The 16,793-nt window shown below is 38.3% G+C and overlaps 1 protein-coding gene across 1 annotated transcript in view; it reads left to right on the plus strand.

The window, feature by feature from the left end:
• SPATA6 (spermatogenesis associated 6) overlaps nucleotides 1-16,784 on the plus strand; it is a 33,385-nt gene extending 16,601 nt beyond the window's left edge. The window contains exons 8-11 of the mRNA XM_009080014.1: nucleotides 7-31; nucleotides 8,859-8,958; nucleotides 12,683-12,774; nucleotides 16,619-16,784. Coding sequence (XP_009078262.1) covers nucleotides 7-31; nucleotides 8,859-8,958; nucleotides 12,683-12,774; nucleotides 16,619-16,784 — 383 coding nt within the window. The remainder of the gene's footprint in view (nucleotides 1-6; nucleotides 32-8,858; nucleotides 8,959-12,682; nucleotides 12,775-16,618) is intronic.
• The last annotated feature ends 9 nt before the right edge of the window (nucleotides 16,785-16,793 follow it).

The raw sequence follows: 16,793 nt of genomic DNA on the forward strand, positions 1-16,793 counted from the left end.
CTGTGCTCAATCAGTCTTCTCTAAGAGAAAGGTAATGACCTGGTTTTGTTCATGAAATTCTGGAATTAACATGGGCAGATGATGCAGGGCTTGCATGACTGTGGTTTGAATGTTTGGAGATGTGCAGGCTGAAGAGACTGAAAAATTTTTCTGCAACAACTTTGTTATTTGACTTTTCTTCAGGTGCTGTGTTTGCTTTGTTAGTGATTACAGTCCTATTCATATGGGAGTGAAAATCTCTGAAACAATGACACCCCAGATTTCATGCTGCCATTGTCCATCTGAAACAGAGAATACTTAAATAAATCATCACTGTCTCAGAGGCCATTAGAGTGTCAGGAATATACGTACAGATACATGTCAAGTAGACTTTACAGGAGGGACTTGGAAACATTTTCTTCCCTCTGACTTAGGACTAGTGTTTGTAAGCACGTGTGGCTGTGATGTACTCAGGTGTGTGACTAGTGTGCATAACTTGCTTGGGCTAGCTGTAATCTACTCAGTGTATTGTTTTCTAATCTTTCTGCTTTAATGACATCCTAAGATTTTGGTTTGTTTGAATTGAAGTGTGGACCTCTGCAGCAATTGTGTGTATATTAATTGCTATATTTAAATTAGTTTCCTTAGTAGTCTCCACTAACCCCAATGAGCTTGGTTTGGAGACAGTCTCTATTATCCCTTAGTTCAATGAATTTCAATCTCTGGATTAATATCCTGGACAGGCTTCACAGCTTCAGTGTCTTATGAGGGTGGGATGGAAGAAATGTCAGAAAGCAACAGATGGTGTCATGCTTAAGCCCTACAGTTCTTCAAGGACAATATTCCCTACCTCCTGCTGAGTAGAATGTGTACTTGGTGCTTTTCCTATGCATTCAGGTAGTAAGTTACTGGTTAGCTTTCTGCTAACCAAAATAATTGGGAGAAACTAAAGGTTAAACTGATGTCCTGTCCTAAATGCTTTGGTGAACTTCGGTGGCTAGTTCACACTCATTCCAGGCTGTTTGATCCCTGTTACCTTTGGTACCTCAGTTAGTCAATGCTCACAGGGTGCATTTTATAGCCTACACACAGCCTAATGCTTCTTTTCAAAATAGAAAAATTGTCTCCTTTTTTTTCTTTAAAAAGAAAAATGACAGATGGCAGGTGGGGACTGAATTTTTAATACTTACAAAGATCAAGTTGGTGTTTTAACATCTTCCTCTGCTTGAAAACTTGCTTGTTAGTTGTTATGTGTAATAGTGTATCTCAAGAACTGTTATACAGAGATTAGGATGTATCTGGGGTTTGGAGGAGGTTTCTTTGTCATCTTGTCTGCCTCCCCATTCTCTTCTGACAATGTTTGTGCATTAGTTACCCATATCTGGGGAAAAGACATTGTCATTTTTTATCCTTTTTTTTCTGCTGGACTTGGTTGGGACTAAATTATACACACATTTTATTTAAAGCTGATGGAGTCCCTTCTGTTGATAGCAGGAAAGTCTTGTATGTTGTGGGCTGCTGTTACATGCATAGTATATTGGTCATCTGCCAGTTAATCTTGAATTTGTCTGAACATTCTTGATTTTTCTCTATGAGCCCTTCTCCAGAAGAGATTTGTGATCTTGGAAAATTATGCTTTTTCTTCTTATTAGAGCAAATGTTCTCAGCTCTTCAGAGCTGTACCATCTCTTTATGGAAAAGATGTAAGCATTTACTTTTGTCATCAGAAAAAGATTCAAAATGAGAAATAAAGGGCATAGTTTAAAAACTTGATCTCTGTTTCATGCTGCTGAGACAAACAATGGCTTTAGCTGACTGTATACTGAGAGCTATACTTGGAATGACAAGCATGGGTCAGAGGTCAGTGTTTGGAAATGCATGCAAACGCTGCTGTTCAGATCATAGAAATACAGAGAAAATCAGTACTACTGAAAGTATAGAAGTGTTAGTGTATTTGCAAGAATATAGAGTCTTATCTCACAGTATTTGGTGTTTATTTCCTCAATTTTATTTTGAATTACAAATACAAATTGCTTAGCATATCCAGGCTATTTTTTTTTAATGCTAGTCAGCCCACAGTCAATATGAAACTTGACTCCCCACATCGACCTTTAGCTCCCTCTTCTCCCTTTCCTTTTTTAAAAAGTGGTGTGAAGTGACTGTCTGCCTTCTTGGGAGTACTTCCCAGAGCCCTGCTGTGTAGTTCTTAAGCCACTGCAATACTTTTCAGTGTTACAGAAATTGGGGTCTTGCATAAGGTCCTCTGAGCCCTTTTGTATCCTTTCTAGCAGTTTACAGTCCCTTTCTGTGCGCCTGCTAGAGAAACCACAAATCAATCCTCTTCCCTTTTCCACTGTGTTTGAGTCAGAAGCAGAACTGTAAATAGATTTACTGTTGAACATGACAGGAAAGTTTTGAATAGTTGTTTTTCATACTTTGTTTTTACATTTTCCATTATTTACATCGCCTAAGGAAGGCGTTCGCTGATGTTGGAAGCTGACACTCAGCAGAGTGATGTGGCCATACAACTCTCCAGAGGTCCCTTCCAACCCTAACTGTTCTGTGAGTCTGTGAATTTGATTGTAGCTCCTGTGCAGATCAGTGGTACATACACACTCAAGTCCCTGCCCATAATGTGTGGCCAGAAATGTGTCAAGGCAGTTGCCTTGGTCCCCTAGTCTGGTTGGTTGTGCATAGATCAGTAACCTTTTGTGCAGAGATGAGCATCCTGAATGCTTTGGGAAAGAGCATTGGTGCTATATTCTCTCAGTGCTGCTTCAGAAAAGCAAAATTTGAGTCCAGTCCTTGCTTTCGTGGTGTATGTACATCCTCATGCACTCCTAGATGGTGTTTTTCATGGGGACTTACAAGCTAAGCCTTCCTTGCAGCACTGAAACCCGCAGCAAAGTACCTTTCATAAAGAAAAGGAGAAATAGTGAGATGGATTCTGTAAGGTCAAGAAGTCCTTTGAACAGAGCTGTGTGCTGGCACAAGAGAAATCCTTTTCTCAAGAGACTGCAACAATCATAGGAGTATTTGACTATTTCTGTTATGTGAGAGGCAAAGCTACTTCTCATGCATTTGGGATCAAAGGATTCTTTTTCCTACTCTGGAAACAGCACACTTTTGCTTTTGTTTCCAGAGTGGAGTGCAGCTCAATGTCTTTTTTCATGTTCTCCTAGTTATGCTGCTGCTATGTGATTTTGCCTGCTATAAAATTTAACAAAAACCTAAGTTGTCTTTGAAGTGAGACAGAGGTTAACTGTCTGGATCAGATGTCCTTCTGTAATATCCCTCTATTGTTTTACTACCATCTTTTTATATGATCTTTTCCCAAGTACTAGGGAAATACCAGCATGAAGTAAGATATTGCTAATGATAATGATAGATACCAGTAGATATGAATGAAATACTAGATCCTACATGCAGTCCTTGTTAATTCCAGTTATCAGAACCTTTGGCTTCAGTGATCTGAAATGTGTCATCCCAGGATCTTTGATACTATATTCTGTAAAACTAAGCAGTACCTAAGCCTTGTTTCATATTTTTGATCAACATCTGTACTATTTGTCATCTTCATTGGTTGATTTTGCTGCAGCAGTAAGTAAATTTGAAATTGATTACTGTCAAAGCTGTTTTGTGTATAAATTAATAAATTCAGAAAAGATAGAAGGTAATGGAAAATCTTCCAAGGAGCGTAAGGAGGTGCAGCCAATTTGTGACATACTAATGATTTAGTACCAGAATTACTTCAACCTTTAGGGGGCAACTGTTCAGCTGGAGTATTGACTTTCATTGAAATCTCGGAAGCTGCCTGCCACTTAACTTTCCCTTTTTACATGAGGATGATGTGTCTTGCCACAGCTTTAAGGGCTGCATATGAAACTTAGAAGGGAAAGGAAAGCGTTTACCAATTTAAGAACTCAGCACTGAATGTGTCACTAGTGGTTCAGGGCCCAACTGTAAACAGGGCTTGTGAAAGGAAAGGAAACTATATAGAAAACATGAGCAATTTTTGCCTTTTCTTCATTTCTTACTGAAGAGGAAGAGAAAATTGGTACACAGCTAAGCTGTCAGCTTCTGCTTCCAAATATTTAGGCTCCTGTGCTTTGATTTAAGCCCTTGCCTGTGTGTAGTTGTTTCTGCTTCATAGTAGAATCATGCCATTGTGAAAACAGCCTACCTCCTCCACTTCAAATACTGTGAGAATGTAAGGGGGCTGTGTTGGTATAGTTTCATTACAATTCAGGCTGGTATGTGCCAATATAGGCTCTAAAACACTCCAGTGCTGCAGCTGCACTGAAGGTTCATAGCCACTGGTCATTTTAAGAAAAAGCAAAGCAAAATTGTGTCCTTGAGTAAGTAGACCAGAAGAACTCCTAAGTGTAGCCCAGCTTTTCTGTTGTGCCTCCATACAGACTAGGATATGCAGCAAACTAAGTTCATCACACTGAATTAGCATTTCATGTCCTCTTAAATGAGAATAAAGCAACCTCTTTCCTTACTATGAATGCTGAATAGATGCCTGCATGGATATAAAATTTCAGCATTTCAGCATTAAATATATTTGATTTTCTTGAGACTCTCTCCTATTGCATGTATAAGTACTTGCAGATTGTGGTTTCTTCAGGTTGTACTTAGCTTCGAGAGTTCTTTCTCCCTCTTGCCCCCTATTACAGTAGCATTCTCTCCAATTGTGAATGTGGTACTACAGAACTTCATTGATTTCTGCCCTCTGATAGTTTGTCCTTGTATGTGGTTTTGCTCAGCGTGAAGTCTGTGTCTTTGAAGCTGATGAATTCTGCGTGGAGGCCACATGCACCAAATTGTTCCCAAGGCGAAGGGGTGTGATGGTGGGGGAAGGGGTCACGAGAGGCATTGCAAATATTCTGCAGCAGGCTCTGCATTAATTCCACTGATATGAAATGTATTAGTATCTCCTAGATATTAAGGGCTATGTGCAAGTGGATGATTGGATTGTCTGACATTTAAAAATTCCTATTTATTACAGCTCTCAAGTTTGCAAGCTGCTCTTTGAGGAGAGTACATGGGTGGATGTATCCTGTTTGCATTTCTAATGGAGTATTTCATCCTAATGGATAAAATTATATATGAAAATAATCTTTAGCACAAAACCTACACCATCTGCCTGCCTTCTCTTCTTTTGGATGATTGGATTGTCTGACATTTAAAAATTCCTATTTATTACAGCTCTCAAGTTTGCAAGCTGCTCTTTGAGGAGAGTACATGGGTGGATGTATCCTGTTTGCATTTCTAATGGAGTATTTCATCCTAATGGATAAAATTATATATGAAAATAATCTTTAGCACAAAACCTACACCATCTGCCTGCCTTCTCTTCTTTCTTTATTTCATCAAGGTAGATGTTGTCAGTATGACCTTAAAAAAATCCTTATCTCATAAAAGAAAATAAATGCCTTTGGTCACATTACAAGGGAAAATGGTTCTGTTTCCTTGATCGGACTCGACACAACATCTTTGAAATTAATCTTGAAAAGTTCTCTGATTGATCTGGCTTTTTCTAGGTCACTGAGCTATATTTCCAAAGTGTTTATACAATCTATTGGAATCAATAAACAATTTAAACTGATGTAACTGCAGAATGTTTGCAAGTCCCAAGGAAAATTGAAAGTATGACAAAGAATACAGCTGTAGAAGTTTATTTCGTTTATCAGGGCAAACAGTCATTGAAATGAAATGACTTTCCTTTCACCATTGCAATATGATAGTGACACCTTAATCACATAAATAAGTAGCTAGTCATTTTAGAGTATCGTTATTGGCAATTTTGGGCAAATGGAATCCCTTTATTTATACTCCAAGAAGCTGTGCTATATTTCCAATAGGAGAGTTGGAATATCATAAAAAGGTTTCACTCCAGATTATAGTTGTTACATTTCAGGCATGATTTTATTTTAGTTTGAGGTTTGGTTGGTGTAAATATTAACAGTATACTTTAAATGTGGATTAGACTCTAGAGTTGTTACTAAAATTAGACAATAAAAATACTAGAAAAGCTAATTAAAAAGAAGCTGATACCGTTTTTAATCACACTTAGGCTTTTGATTGTATTTTTTTTGGTAAATGAAGTTTGGGGTCTGCCTGTGGCCCACGTTTGTTATACCACAGCGCACACTAGTGGATTAAGCAATAAAGTCACCCGGAGAAAGAAATTTAATAGTTCTTGAATTAACTACTTAAATCTTCTTCTTCTTCTTGCAGACATAGCCATGTATTTTCCAAATGAATACAATAGCAAGCTGGGTTTTCTTTATTTCCAAAAGTAAATGCATTTATCTCCAAGGATATTTGTAAATTTACGATTAATAACAATGATCTGAAATCTTACATACGAATTTCATGAAATTTATTTCCCAAAGGCAATCTATTCCAACTTCTCTCCTCAGAGCCAGCAACCTGAATGTTGGAAGAACAGCAGCTGCTGTATAAATAAGAGAAAATGCCATGACTTCATGGGTCTATCTTTTATTTGTCAAGCGGGAAATGACTCACTCTTACTGCATCTAGGATGCAGATTTTTAAACATGCATTTCAGAGGTCTTTAATATCGGTAAATGTTGTAAATTCTAATGGGAAGTCATAAGATGATAGTACTGCTCCAACCCTTTTCCTTTATCTCTCATCTTGTAAAAAGAGAAAGTTTTTTTTCAGAACACAGGTGAGGATGGAGCACAAGCATTGTAATGCAGTACATCAAACAGCTTTGACTGCGTTAGGGAAATGAATGTTCCTGCCTAAGCTGCTTAAGGGACTCAGACTTCGGCTTTTTTAAGGCAATGCTTTTCTCCCATAATGAAATTCACAAACCATTTTGCTTTCTTTTAGAAGAAGTTATGTGAGATCTTTTAGTGCAACAGATCGTTAGATTCTAGTATGCAAAGGAATTGTACAGTATGGATTTGCCATACATGCTCTTGGGTTTGAAATTAACTGTAAATGCTCAGGATGCTAATATGGAGGCTATAGCCAAAGTGTATCTTTGTGAGAATTCTTGTCTGTGATGATCCAAAGATAAACAATGTTAAAATCATTAGAAATATCGAAATATATCCCCGTATAGAGTGTATGTTTTATCCTTTCAATATTGTATCATTTCTTGGCACCCTTTCTTGAAGAAAAATAGAAGCATTCACAAACAGATTATTTGATTTAAGGAAATTCATAAATAAGCTGAAAATACTGGAGTTGTTTAGAACCAAGAGAGATATTTTGGCAAGATAAGCAGCAGTAAATGAGTCCAAATAAGTTGATTAGCGACAAGAAAATAGAAGAAAGTTACTCAAAAGCAGAGAATTGATCACTTTCTACATATATTTCAGGCTCTCTCTGGTAATAGAAGGAATGATCCAAAAGATTGCAAAGAGCTCCGTGCCCTGCCTGTAACCTTCAAGGCAGCCTGGCACTTCCCATTTTCTGGATCCTGCTTCCATTAATTTTAACATTGCCAGGTTACTTGTTTTGTACTGAAGCTTTCTATGTGTACTTGGTTTGTTCTTTTTGGAAGGAGCTGTATAGTTCTTTAGCTGTATTGAAACTTGTGGAGGTTTGGTGAAGGTGAACTAAGCCAGGCACGATCTGACTGGGGATTTGGGAGTGATAGACTGGATAACACAGGGAATGTGATAAACTGGAGAGAGGAGTGCAGAAGAGCTTGCACTCCCAGTCCCACAAACCTGTACAGAGCCCACTGTGGGATCTCAGGGTTCAGAGTCATGATGTTTCTCCACTACATCAAATTTGTGAAGCTGTCAGAGCATGTCACTGTTTCTGGGGCTCCTAATCCACCCAGGGTATGGCAGCCCTGAGCTGCCATTGCCTGCTGTTCCGTTAGCTCAGATTGCAGTGACATGACTTGCCAGCTCACAGCTTGCCCAGTGACCTGTGTTCACATTGGCATGATACCACATCAGGAGTTTTTATTTTCTTGGTGCAAAGTCAAGTTCTCAGAGTTTAGGAAACATTGAAATGAAGATGCACAATCTTGATTTGGTGCCCTGTTTCTATCAACTGTGATGAGATTGTGCAAGTAAACCATCTCATAACTTTTCCCCAATAATTCTTTCCTTTTATTGATGTCTCTATTTTAAATACTTTATTTTTACATACTAACATGTGGTTGGTGTATAAATGATCCTATTCTTAAAATCTTAGTTGCTTCCCTTAACAGACTGAGAATAATAGTTAATACAAAATTTCTAAATTTGCTGAGAAGGATGAGGGTGGAGTTTTTTTTCAGGAAAGTGGAAAAAATTGGTCCAAAACATAAAAGGGCAAGATCCAAAAGTAGTTGTTAAAGTCACTCATATCAAGCAAGCTGCCTGTTTCTTAATGTAAAAAAGCAACTTAAATGCAGTTCTTTTGTGAAGTAAATACTTTGAATTTGCAGGGGTTTTAACTCCATGTGTTTTCAAATTTGCAGGCATTGGGATTATCGTCCTGTTGATTTATTCCAGTGAAAAGAATTTCATGTGTGCAATACTTCCTTTAAAGAGAGGAAAATGAAAACTGATCACTGGGAATAGTGTAGCTGTTCTATTCTGTAGGGGCAATACAAACATTACAGAAATATTACTGAAGTTACAAAATCATCAACATTTTCCTTGTTTTGCACCTTCTGTTGGTGTTGTGGCTGCATACCATTTTGGCACTGCTTTGAAATGTTTCTTTACTTGTATCCCAGAGGAGAAAAAAGAATCAAATCTAAATATTGTGTATGTTCCAAACAGGAGGAAGTAATGCACGCTTCATAATTGAAAGAAAAAAATGAATCAAAAGCATGTTTGAGCTTTTCAACAAGAAAATATTTCTTCTCTTTGTTTTTCCTCTTCCTCTTGCAGATTTAGCTCTCTTTGGCCTTCACCAGCAAATGGAGATGAGATCCATAAAAGAGTGAAAAATATTTTAAGGACACACCGTGCTAGACAGCGCCTAATATTTGTAAGTTTGACTGCAAACTAAATCCTTTCATTTCTCTCAAAATGGCGGAGGAAGAGAACTGTGCCTATACTCTTGGATTTATTTTACTATTGTCCTTTGAGACAGCCTTGATTGTAGAAGTATGGATTTGGTGTGTGGGCTGAACTGTGTCACACTGATTTTGGTAGTCTCCTTATGTGTAGCCTTTATGGACACCTGGTACAGGTAACCCTCTCATGGGTTATTGAGGGCAATTATATTGGGGTTTTTTTTAATATCTGGCTCCCCACTTCTAATTTAAGCAAAAAAATATGTTACAGATCTGTAGAATATCAGGGTTTAGCATGTTGTGCAGCTGTATATCAGCAGCTGCTTGTATCCAGCTGTTTGTAGAGCTAATATTATTCTTCAGATGTGTGATTTTTCCCCCTAATTACCTGACTTTCAATGAACAGAGCTCTTTATCTAATGAGATTACTCCTGGGATGAGACCGTTTTGTCCTTGATGAAATTTTGAAGTGTGGTTTTATACAGACAAAAATTTTTCCTATTGTGATTTTGAGAAACACAGTTGTGGCACAGCACAATGCCAAAGCATTGTACAAACTGAATAACAAGGTAGTTCATCTGCAGAGAACTCAGATGCTTAAGTGTGAGGTGGGGTAAAAGAAAGGTGAGATAAAAGGATGTAAGGATGAGAGGTAGGTAAGATCATGATTAGGAGCTCTGACGAAATTACTATTTTTGTCTGACAATCTAACTCAGGAATGTTATTAATGGGTTAGAAGAGACATGAGTCTGTCAAAGTGGACAAAGACTTTTGCTTCATTTTCTCCTCGTAGTAAAAAGAATGTTGACAGAACTCTGCTTTTGAATGTAGATGCAATTGTAAGTCATTGCTGTCCCCGGCTGTCCACTTTGCCCTCTGACATAGTTTCCTGTATCAGTGGGAAGTGTGACAGAGAGTGTGGGAGCCCAACCTCCCTCCCTCACACTTGAGCACAGCGATGGAAGGCACAGAACTATGCACTGCATTGTGAGCTGTGCTGGCTGCAGTGTGGTGACTACTGACTACAGGAAACCCATGGCAGAGGGTTGGGGCAGAAGTGGTAATTGTCATCTCGATCCACTGCTGCAAGATGTATTGAAGAACATCTGTCTTAGCTCTGAAGCCTCTATTTATTTATTTAGTTAGTTACACAAATTTAGCCATCCTGGCAGCTCCTTGTGTCACCTGCATGCTTGCTTAATCTCATTATTTTCTCATTTCTGTTCCATCCTCATTTTCAGCTGTTGTTGTGCTTCTTGTTTTCAACTCAGAAAAACCCTTTCTCATGCATACTAAGACTGTTTGATCTAGTTCATGCTGTACCTCCCGGAGTTTGTATACGAATGTTATGATTTTCTGAGCTGCTGCCTCTCAAACAGAAGATGCCCATTACATTTTTCTGTGTTTTAGTCACTTCAGAGTAGGTACAGATCATGTCAAAGCTTCTCTGATGTTTCAATGAACTTAAGATAACAAATTGGATTTCATGACGGTCCAGCACCTGCATGTAATGAAAGTTTGCACAGCCTGAACTATCTCCAGTGGTCCTTGACTACTTTCCTTGAACAGTAGACCATGACCTTACAATAAAAGATTTACTAGTTTGCAGGGAGAGCTGGATGATTGGGTACGGTCTCTTCATACAGTCATAAAGACTATGAAATATAATAATGGGTAAAGGAGAATTCAGTCACTTTCTTCCTATTTACTTATTTTACTCATATCCCTTTAAAGTTCTACTCTAGAATGACTTACATATATGCAGCTATTCACTCATTACTGCAATATTGGACACGACTTTGTGTTGGAATTCTTGAATCATGGCACTTTGTGTTGGCTTTTTCTTAGTGCACCTGGTCACTCCAGTATCAAACTCTTGCTGAATACTTGAAGGGATTAATGATCGATGTTTTTTCATCTCCTGTTGGAAAGCCTTGTATTTATGCCCTAAAAAATCCAGCTACTGGGCTAATGGGTCTTTAATTACTGGCCTGGTCGGACCAATGCTGCCAAAAGACCATTTTTCTCACTCCAGTTTCTTCCACTGAGGAAAAGGAGTGGGAAGATGCTCCAGAGAAGTCTCATGGTGTGTGATAGTTGTGTGCAGCTGACTCGTGAAAGCTGTGCTGACAGCAGCTGACTTGATTGAAAAAAACCAAAAAAAATACCAGTTCTCTTTGCAGTGAGTTCTGTAAAATACCCCAGGATTGGTTGTGCTTCCCCAGATGGCCCAAAATCTAGGCTGTATTGTTGTGCAGTGGATGGATGAGGTAAATGGGTCATCTTGAAAGTGAGAGAACAAGTGTACTGGCAATGTGGTGAGCAGAATTTGGCTCCAATCTAGATCCTCTTCCAAACTTTGAAAGGTTAAAAAGTATCTCTTCCTCTGTTTCATTCTGAAGAGCCTAATGCTAAATAACCATTCCCAGAAGCATCCAGCTGTGCCTTCCAAAATTTCATTTTCATAGTGCTCTGTAAAAATAGTGTGACGGAAGCTTTGTTGCACATTCCTTAGGGTGTCCACTGTAGCTTTCTGCTGTGACATTCTGACAGTATTGTAATGTTTCCGTCTTTTTTTGCTTTCCAGAACATAATTTGCCTCTGGCAAACGCTGCAGAGTTTTATTTACCACTGTACCCCATTTCCTCTTCGGTGCTTTGTAGTCTGTGACTGCTGAAGGAAGAGAGCTTTCCTGTTTACAAACACACTTATTACCTTGTATTTCACCACTATAAATTGTCTTATGTTTTTCCTCACCCATACGCCTGCCGTTCAGCTTGCTCTGCATCTTATTGCCATCTACCACAATATTTATTGTCTTCTCTTCCAGTTCTGTGTTACCAGCAAGTGTGATTATTTTTACTGCACAGTCATTTTTCCGATTATTTCTGCTGTAGCATGAAAGATGACTTTGTTTACTAATCCTTACAGCAATTGGCTTCTTCTGAAAGCATCACTTAGTATCACCTCTTAAGTAGGGTCTTTGCTTTTCATAGTAGAGTGAACATAGGTGTGTGTGGTGGAATTTCTACCATCCTGTCTCAGATGAGCAACTGGCTCCCTCCACATGAGGTGTTTTGTTTCTTACTTACTTAAGAGGGCAAATAGGGGTTAATTAACGTCTAGATAGCAGTTGGAAGGTAAGACTGCATTCTAGAAACTCCTAGGAATACCACTGAAGGGTCATTAAGTGTGCCAGATATTTTTTTAAGTGGAGTAGGCATATACTCAGTCTGTGTATGGAATCTAAGTAGTCTGATGTGTACAATGCTTCTGTCTGGTAAAACACATGAAATGGATAACAATGGCTCATTCTAAAAGCTGATAAATAGTAAGTTTTAGATTCTTTTTCCCCTTTTCTGCAAGAAACAAAATAAGACAGTAAGCAGTTGGTTTCATATCATTTTACCAACATGTTAGGGATTATTGAAGCTTGTGCCATCTGCATACTTCTCTAGATCTACACTGTCTAGAAATTCTTTCCAGTTTATTACCTGAAAATTATTAGCTGAATTGTACTGAACTTAATTAAAATGTTCATAAATGGTGTTTGGCTCATTAGACTTTGTCCCTTTCTCCCCCAAGAAATGTAAGCACTTTAATAGTCTTCTGCTAAATGGAAGGAAAGTATTTTTGAAATGAGATCATTGTAATCAGAAACCAAGGTAATGAGAATTTGATTTCTGCTTTTTTTAGGATGGGAGTAACTTATCAAAAGGATACTTGACTAAGACAAGAAGAGAATCTTCACATAATGCACCCTTTTCCATGAGTGAACTGCAGAGCCGGTATGGAGTTTTAATCTGACTGAGACAGAACAGTCATACTCAATATTGCCCTTTAAATTTAGATAAAAATTTCTCTTCCCATTTTGAGCTATGTAATACACTGCACAGGGAAAAAGCTTCTGTAAGAGTGAGCCATACCAAGCTTTTTCACCTAAAAACAAAATACAGTTAACTACAATTATGCCTTTGATGTTGTTTGGCACTGTGTCAGTATAGTCTTCATAAAACACTGATTTTGGAATTGGACTTGGTTATAAGGTTATTCTTGGGCAGTAGTTTTTGTATTTTATCAACCAGAGAGCAAATGTCCCTTTAAAAATTATCAGTTACTATTTTTCTTAAAACCATGGGAGTGAAAAAATAAATTGGAGTTTATTTAGTAATATGCTTTGGGGCTGTTTTGTGGTTTTGTTCCTTTTTTTTTTTTACTTTTGCAAAACAAATATTTGGAAAAGAGAAGCATTTTCAAAAAACACAGCAAATTTATATACGATAGGTTAGTGAATCAGCATGTGATTCCAGAAGATGTTTTGGATACCTGGAAACCTGGTTTATGTATGTTAATTACTCTATGTACTCCTCACATGTATGACTAGGGTTTTGTTTGAATAATTTAGTTCTAAGTCACTGATGGAGTTGATTTTGACAACTTCTCTAGTAGACGTTATCAATATTGACGTTCTCTGTGTATGCACACAGTGTTTTGTACAATGTTTTGGGTACTTGTTAGAGAAAAGATACTAAGTAATGAAAATCTTTTGGGGGATTGTATGGTTTTCCTGGTTTTCTTCATATTAAGGGAGAGCTGTGGTGCTGTGTTTAAGTGGTGTTGCCATTAGAAAAGAAAAGGTTTTGTTGGGATAAAGTGTGATGTAACAAAGGCATCCCAAATCACCACTGTGTGCTGCTGAAAAGAGGTTGTTTCAATATGGGTATCATAGTGAACTTATACTTGCAATGAGTAAGCTCTAAAAAGTCTCTTTATAATTTACTGGCTTATTTTAACATTCCTGTGATTGGTCCTCACCTCTGTGCAAGGCATCTAGTTACTCAGATTTTCATATGCATGTGGAGTCACTGCTGAAGTTCAGAATATTAGAATTTTAGCGGTTGGAATGGACCTTACAGATTATTTAGTCCCAATCCTCCTGCCATGGGCAGGGAGAAGTTGTTAGTATCTCTGTACCTGTGCTCACTCCTCTACTCTACACGTAGCCTTTTTGCTCCCTTATCCTTTGTCCGACAGCTCTTGCAATTAAGTTGTGTAGAATGTGTTTGTGAGATAGAAAGTGCAAGTTTTTGTTTTGCAGCAGCTTTGGGACTTTGAGATTGATGCTGAAACTGCAGACCATGAAAAAATCCAAAACAAACCCTAATACTACAGAATCCTGAAGTGATGGGATATGAAATGTGGCACTCAAGTTGGGAAAGGACTGCTCCTTGGGTTTAGAGGCCAGCAGCACTGGGGATGAGACATAAAAGGACTCGAGGACAGTCTGATTGCTGAGTGTTTGCCACAGTGCTCATAAACAGGATACAAGGACAGACACAGAGTTCATAGAAGGACATGGTACTGTCGACCAAATGTTGGCAGTAAAGTAGATGGATGATTGAAAACCACTGGGAGTAAGGAAAAGGTCTGTGTTTTGTGAAATATTTAGTATATGATTCACTCAGAAAAGAACTTCTGGGACTCTTAAAGGAGATGTATGAGGGAACAAAAGCATATGACAGGTATTTCAGAGCAGGGAGTTGCGTGCAGAAATCCTGCTGTTAATATGATTTGTGAGTGTAATTCCCATATTGCTTAGCTCAGGTTGTCAGCTGGTTTCCAGTTGAGACAGGAGTGGGACTCTTCCATAGCTTGGCACTATCTTTGTCCATACCAGTGCCAGGTATCTCATGCACAAGGACTGGCTAATGGAAATGCATACAAACACAGACCCCTCCAAAATGAGAAGGGAAAATGAAGCTTATGTCTTTTTATAGGTCTTTGTCAGTACCAGGATAAGGAGCTTGTGGAAGTTAATATTGCTGTTTGAGTTTTTCCTTTACTACTGTTAAAGTAGTTGGATTTTGAGTGTCTTGAGGTAGATTGAGATTTTTGCAGAAGAAAAGGCAAGCACAAGGCTGCCTGCAGGAGATGGATTCCACGCAAAAGTGTGTCCAAGCTGTTGGTTGTATAGTTACAAGTGCCACTCCTAGTGCTGTGCTTATTTGTTGGTCTGAGAATCTCCATCAGCAGTGAGAGAAACTGCAGAAAGGAGGAGGTGAAACTTTAGTTGTTGATGAGTCCCCAGGGAATGGGCTTGTCTGCATTTGACACAGGCCTGTTTAACTTCTCTATTGATTTTGCTGTTTGGTAGGTGGGTTTCTTTGTGTCCAAACTGTGAAGCACAGTTCACTCAGGATGATAAATAGGTTTAAATTTGCTTTATGCTGTTGACTGACTTTAAATGCTGGAGCTTTTTTGAATAAGTGTGAAAGTGGCCTTGCTCCTTTCTTAATATTGGAGCCACACAGAGGTCTCATTGTTTCATTTGGTATAGGTTGGCATCACCCTAATATCTGAATGTAAGAAATCTAAAAGCAAAAGCTGTTCCTTCTTTCATTTTCTGTGGAACAGTGGAAGCTTAGAGATGTGAATTTAGAAAACTGATCCTACATCTTCCTCTTTTTCCCTCGCTGTTTTCCGTTCTAAAAGTGAAGCCTTTGTGTTTCAATGCAGAGAGCTAGACATGTATTCACGGGTTCTTTGACATAAGGTTTCTTTCAATTTTGTCACAGATGTTGACTGATACTAACTTGAGGATGAACTTTTAAGTACTGGTTTGATCACAGAAGGCATTATCATTAATAAATGATATGTATATTGGAAAACGTGAAGCTTCCCTATGAAATGTAATCCATTTCCTAAGTAAAGATGGTCACCGTAAGCTTCTCATTTCCAGTTTCATTTCCCAGACAGAGAACATTCACAAAAGGCTGAAGATAACCCAGTCCTAATTTTTAAGTGTCTTAAGTGCCTAAATCTCTGAGCAGATGTGAAAAATGTCCCCTCAGTAGTCATTTTTTGCTGATGATTTTTGAGGTACTTGTTTCATGCTTTATTACAGGGAAATCACTCATTTAATTATATGACACAAGCCTTTGTTTTGGAAGTATCAAGATGAGGAAAATAGTCATGATGTTTAGATATGAACACTTCAGGCTTGTCAGTGTTCTGTAATGATTTTCAGAGTATAAATTTCACTTCATGGAACTAGGAAATAATTTCTCAAACCTACTGATCTATTTGTGTTCAGCATTAAAACAGTGACACAGAAGATGGGGTGGGGAAGGAACACTTGATTGCCACTATATCATAATGTATTTGGTAGAATACTTAATCCAAGATGCTTCCGATAGAGCACTTTACAGCTGCAACCACAGTAATTTAATATACCCCTGATAGATTGTCTTCATATTGCAATAGCTGCTTGTGGTTACAATTTAACCTTCAAAGGACACAGAAATCCTACTGTGTTTCTCTTGCATAGGCTTAGTGCCTAGTCACACAGCCCACCAAAATACAGCAAAATTACTGCATGTTCTTTGAAAATTAATTCTCTTCCTGTTTGGGAGGCATTAGAAAGTGCACTCAGGTAAGTGGGGGAGAGTTGGTGTGAATGAAATGTGAGGTTCCCATTTCTTAGAAGTAGCTGCAGTGCAGTGTTTGTTTCAGTTTGTGAAAGGCAGTATGTGCTTAGCAGCTCTACATTTGTATTTCTGCTGGGTTTGTGCATCTGATTCCTCTTCCATGGCTTGATTTGATCATTGTTTCTTATCTTCTTTCTGTTGACAGTTCACCAGTGCAGCAAAATGCCTCCGTTCACTTGGATAGTGGTGAATATTGGTCTCGCCATGCAGCTGAGTACAAAGGGAAGCCTCACAGAGCAATCTTTGAAGAGAGTCTCAGAAAAGTATACAGAAACATGTACGAGAAAGCTGCTGGCAATGTTTCAGACTAAAAAACACAT

This window comes from Acanthisitta chloris, unplaced genomic scaffold, assembly GCF_000695815.1.
Source record: "Acanthisitta chloris isolate BGI_N310 unplaced genomic scaffold, ASM69581v1 scaffold22798, whole genome shotgun sequence".
NCBI lineage: Eukaryota > Metazoa > Chordata > Aves > Passeriformes > Acanthisittidae > Acanthisitta > Acanthisitta chloris.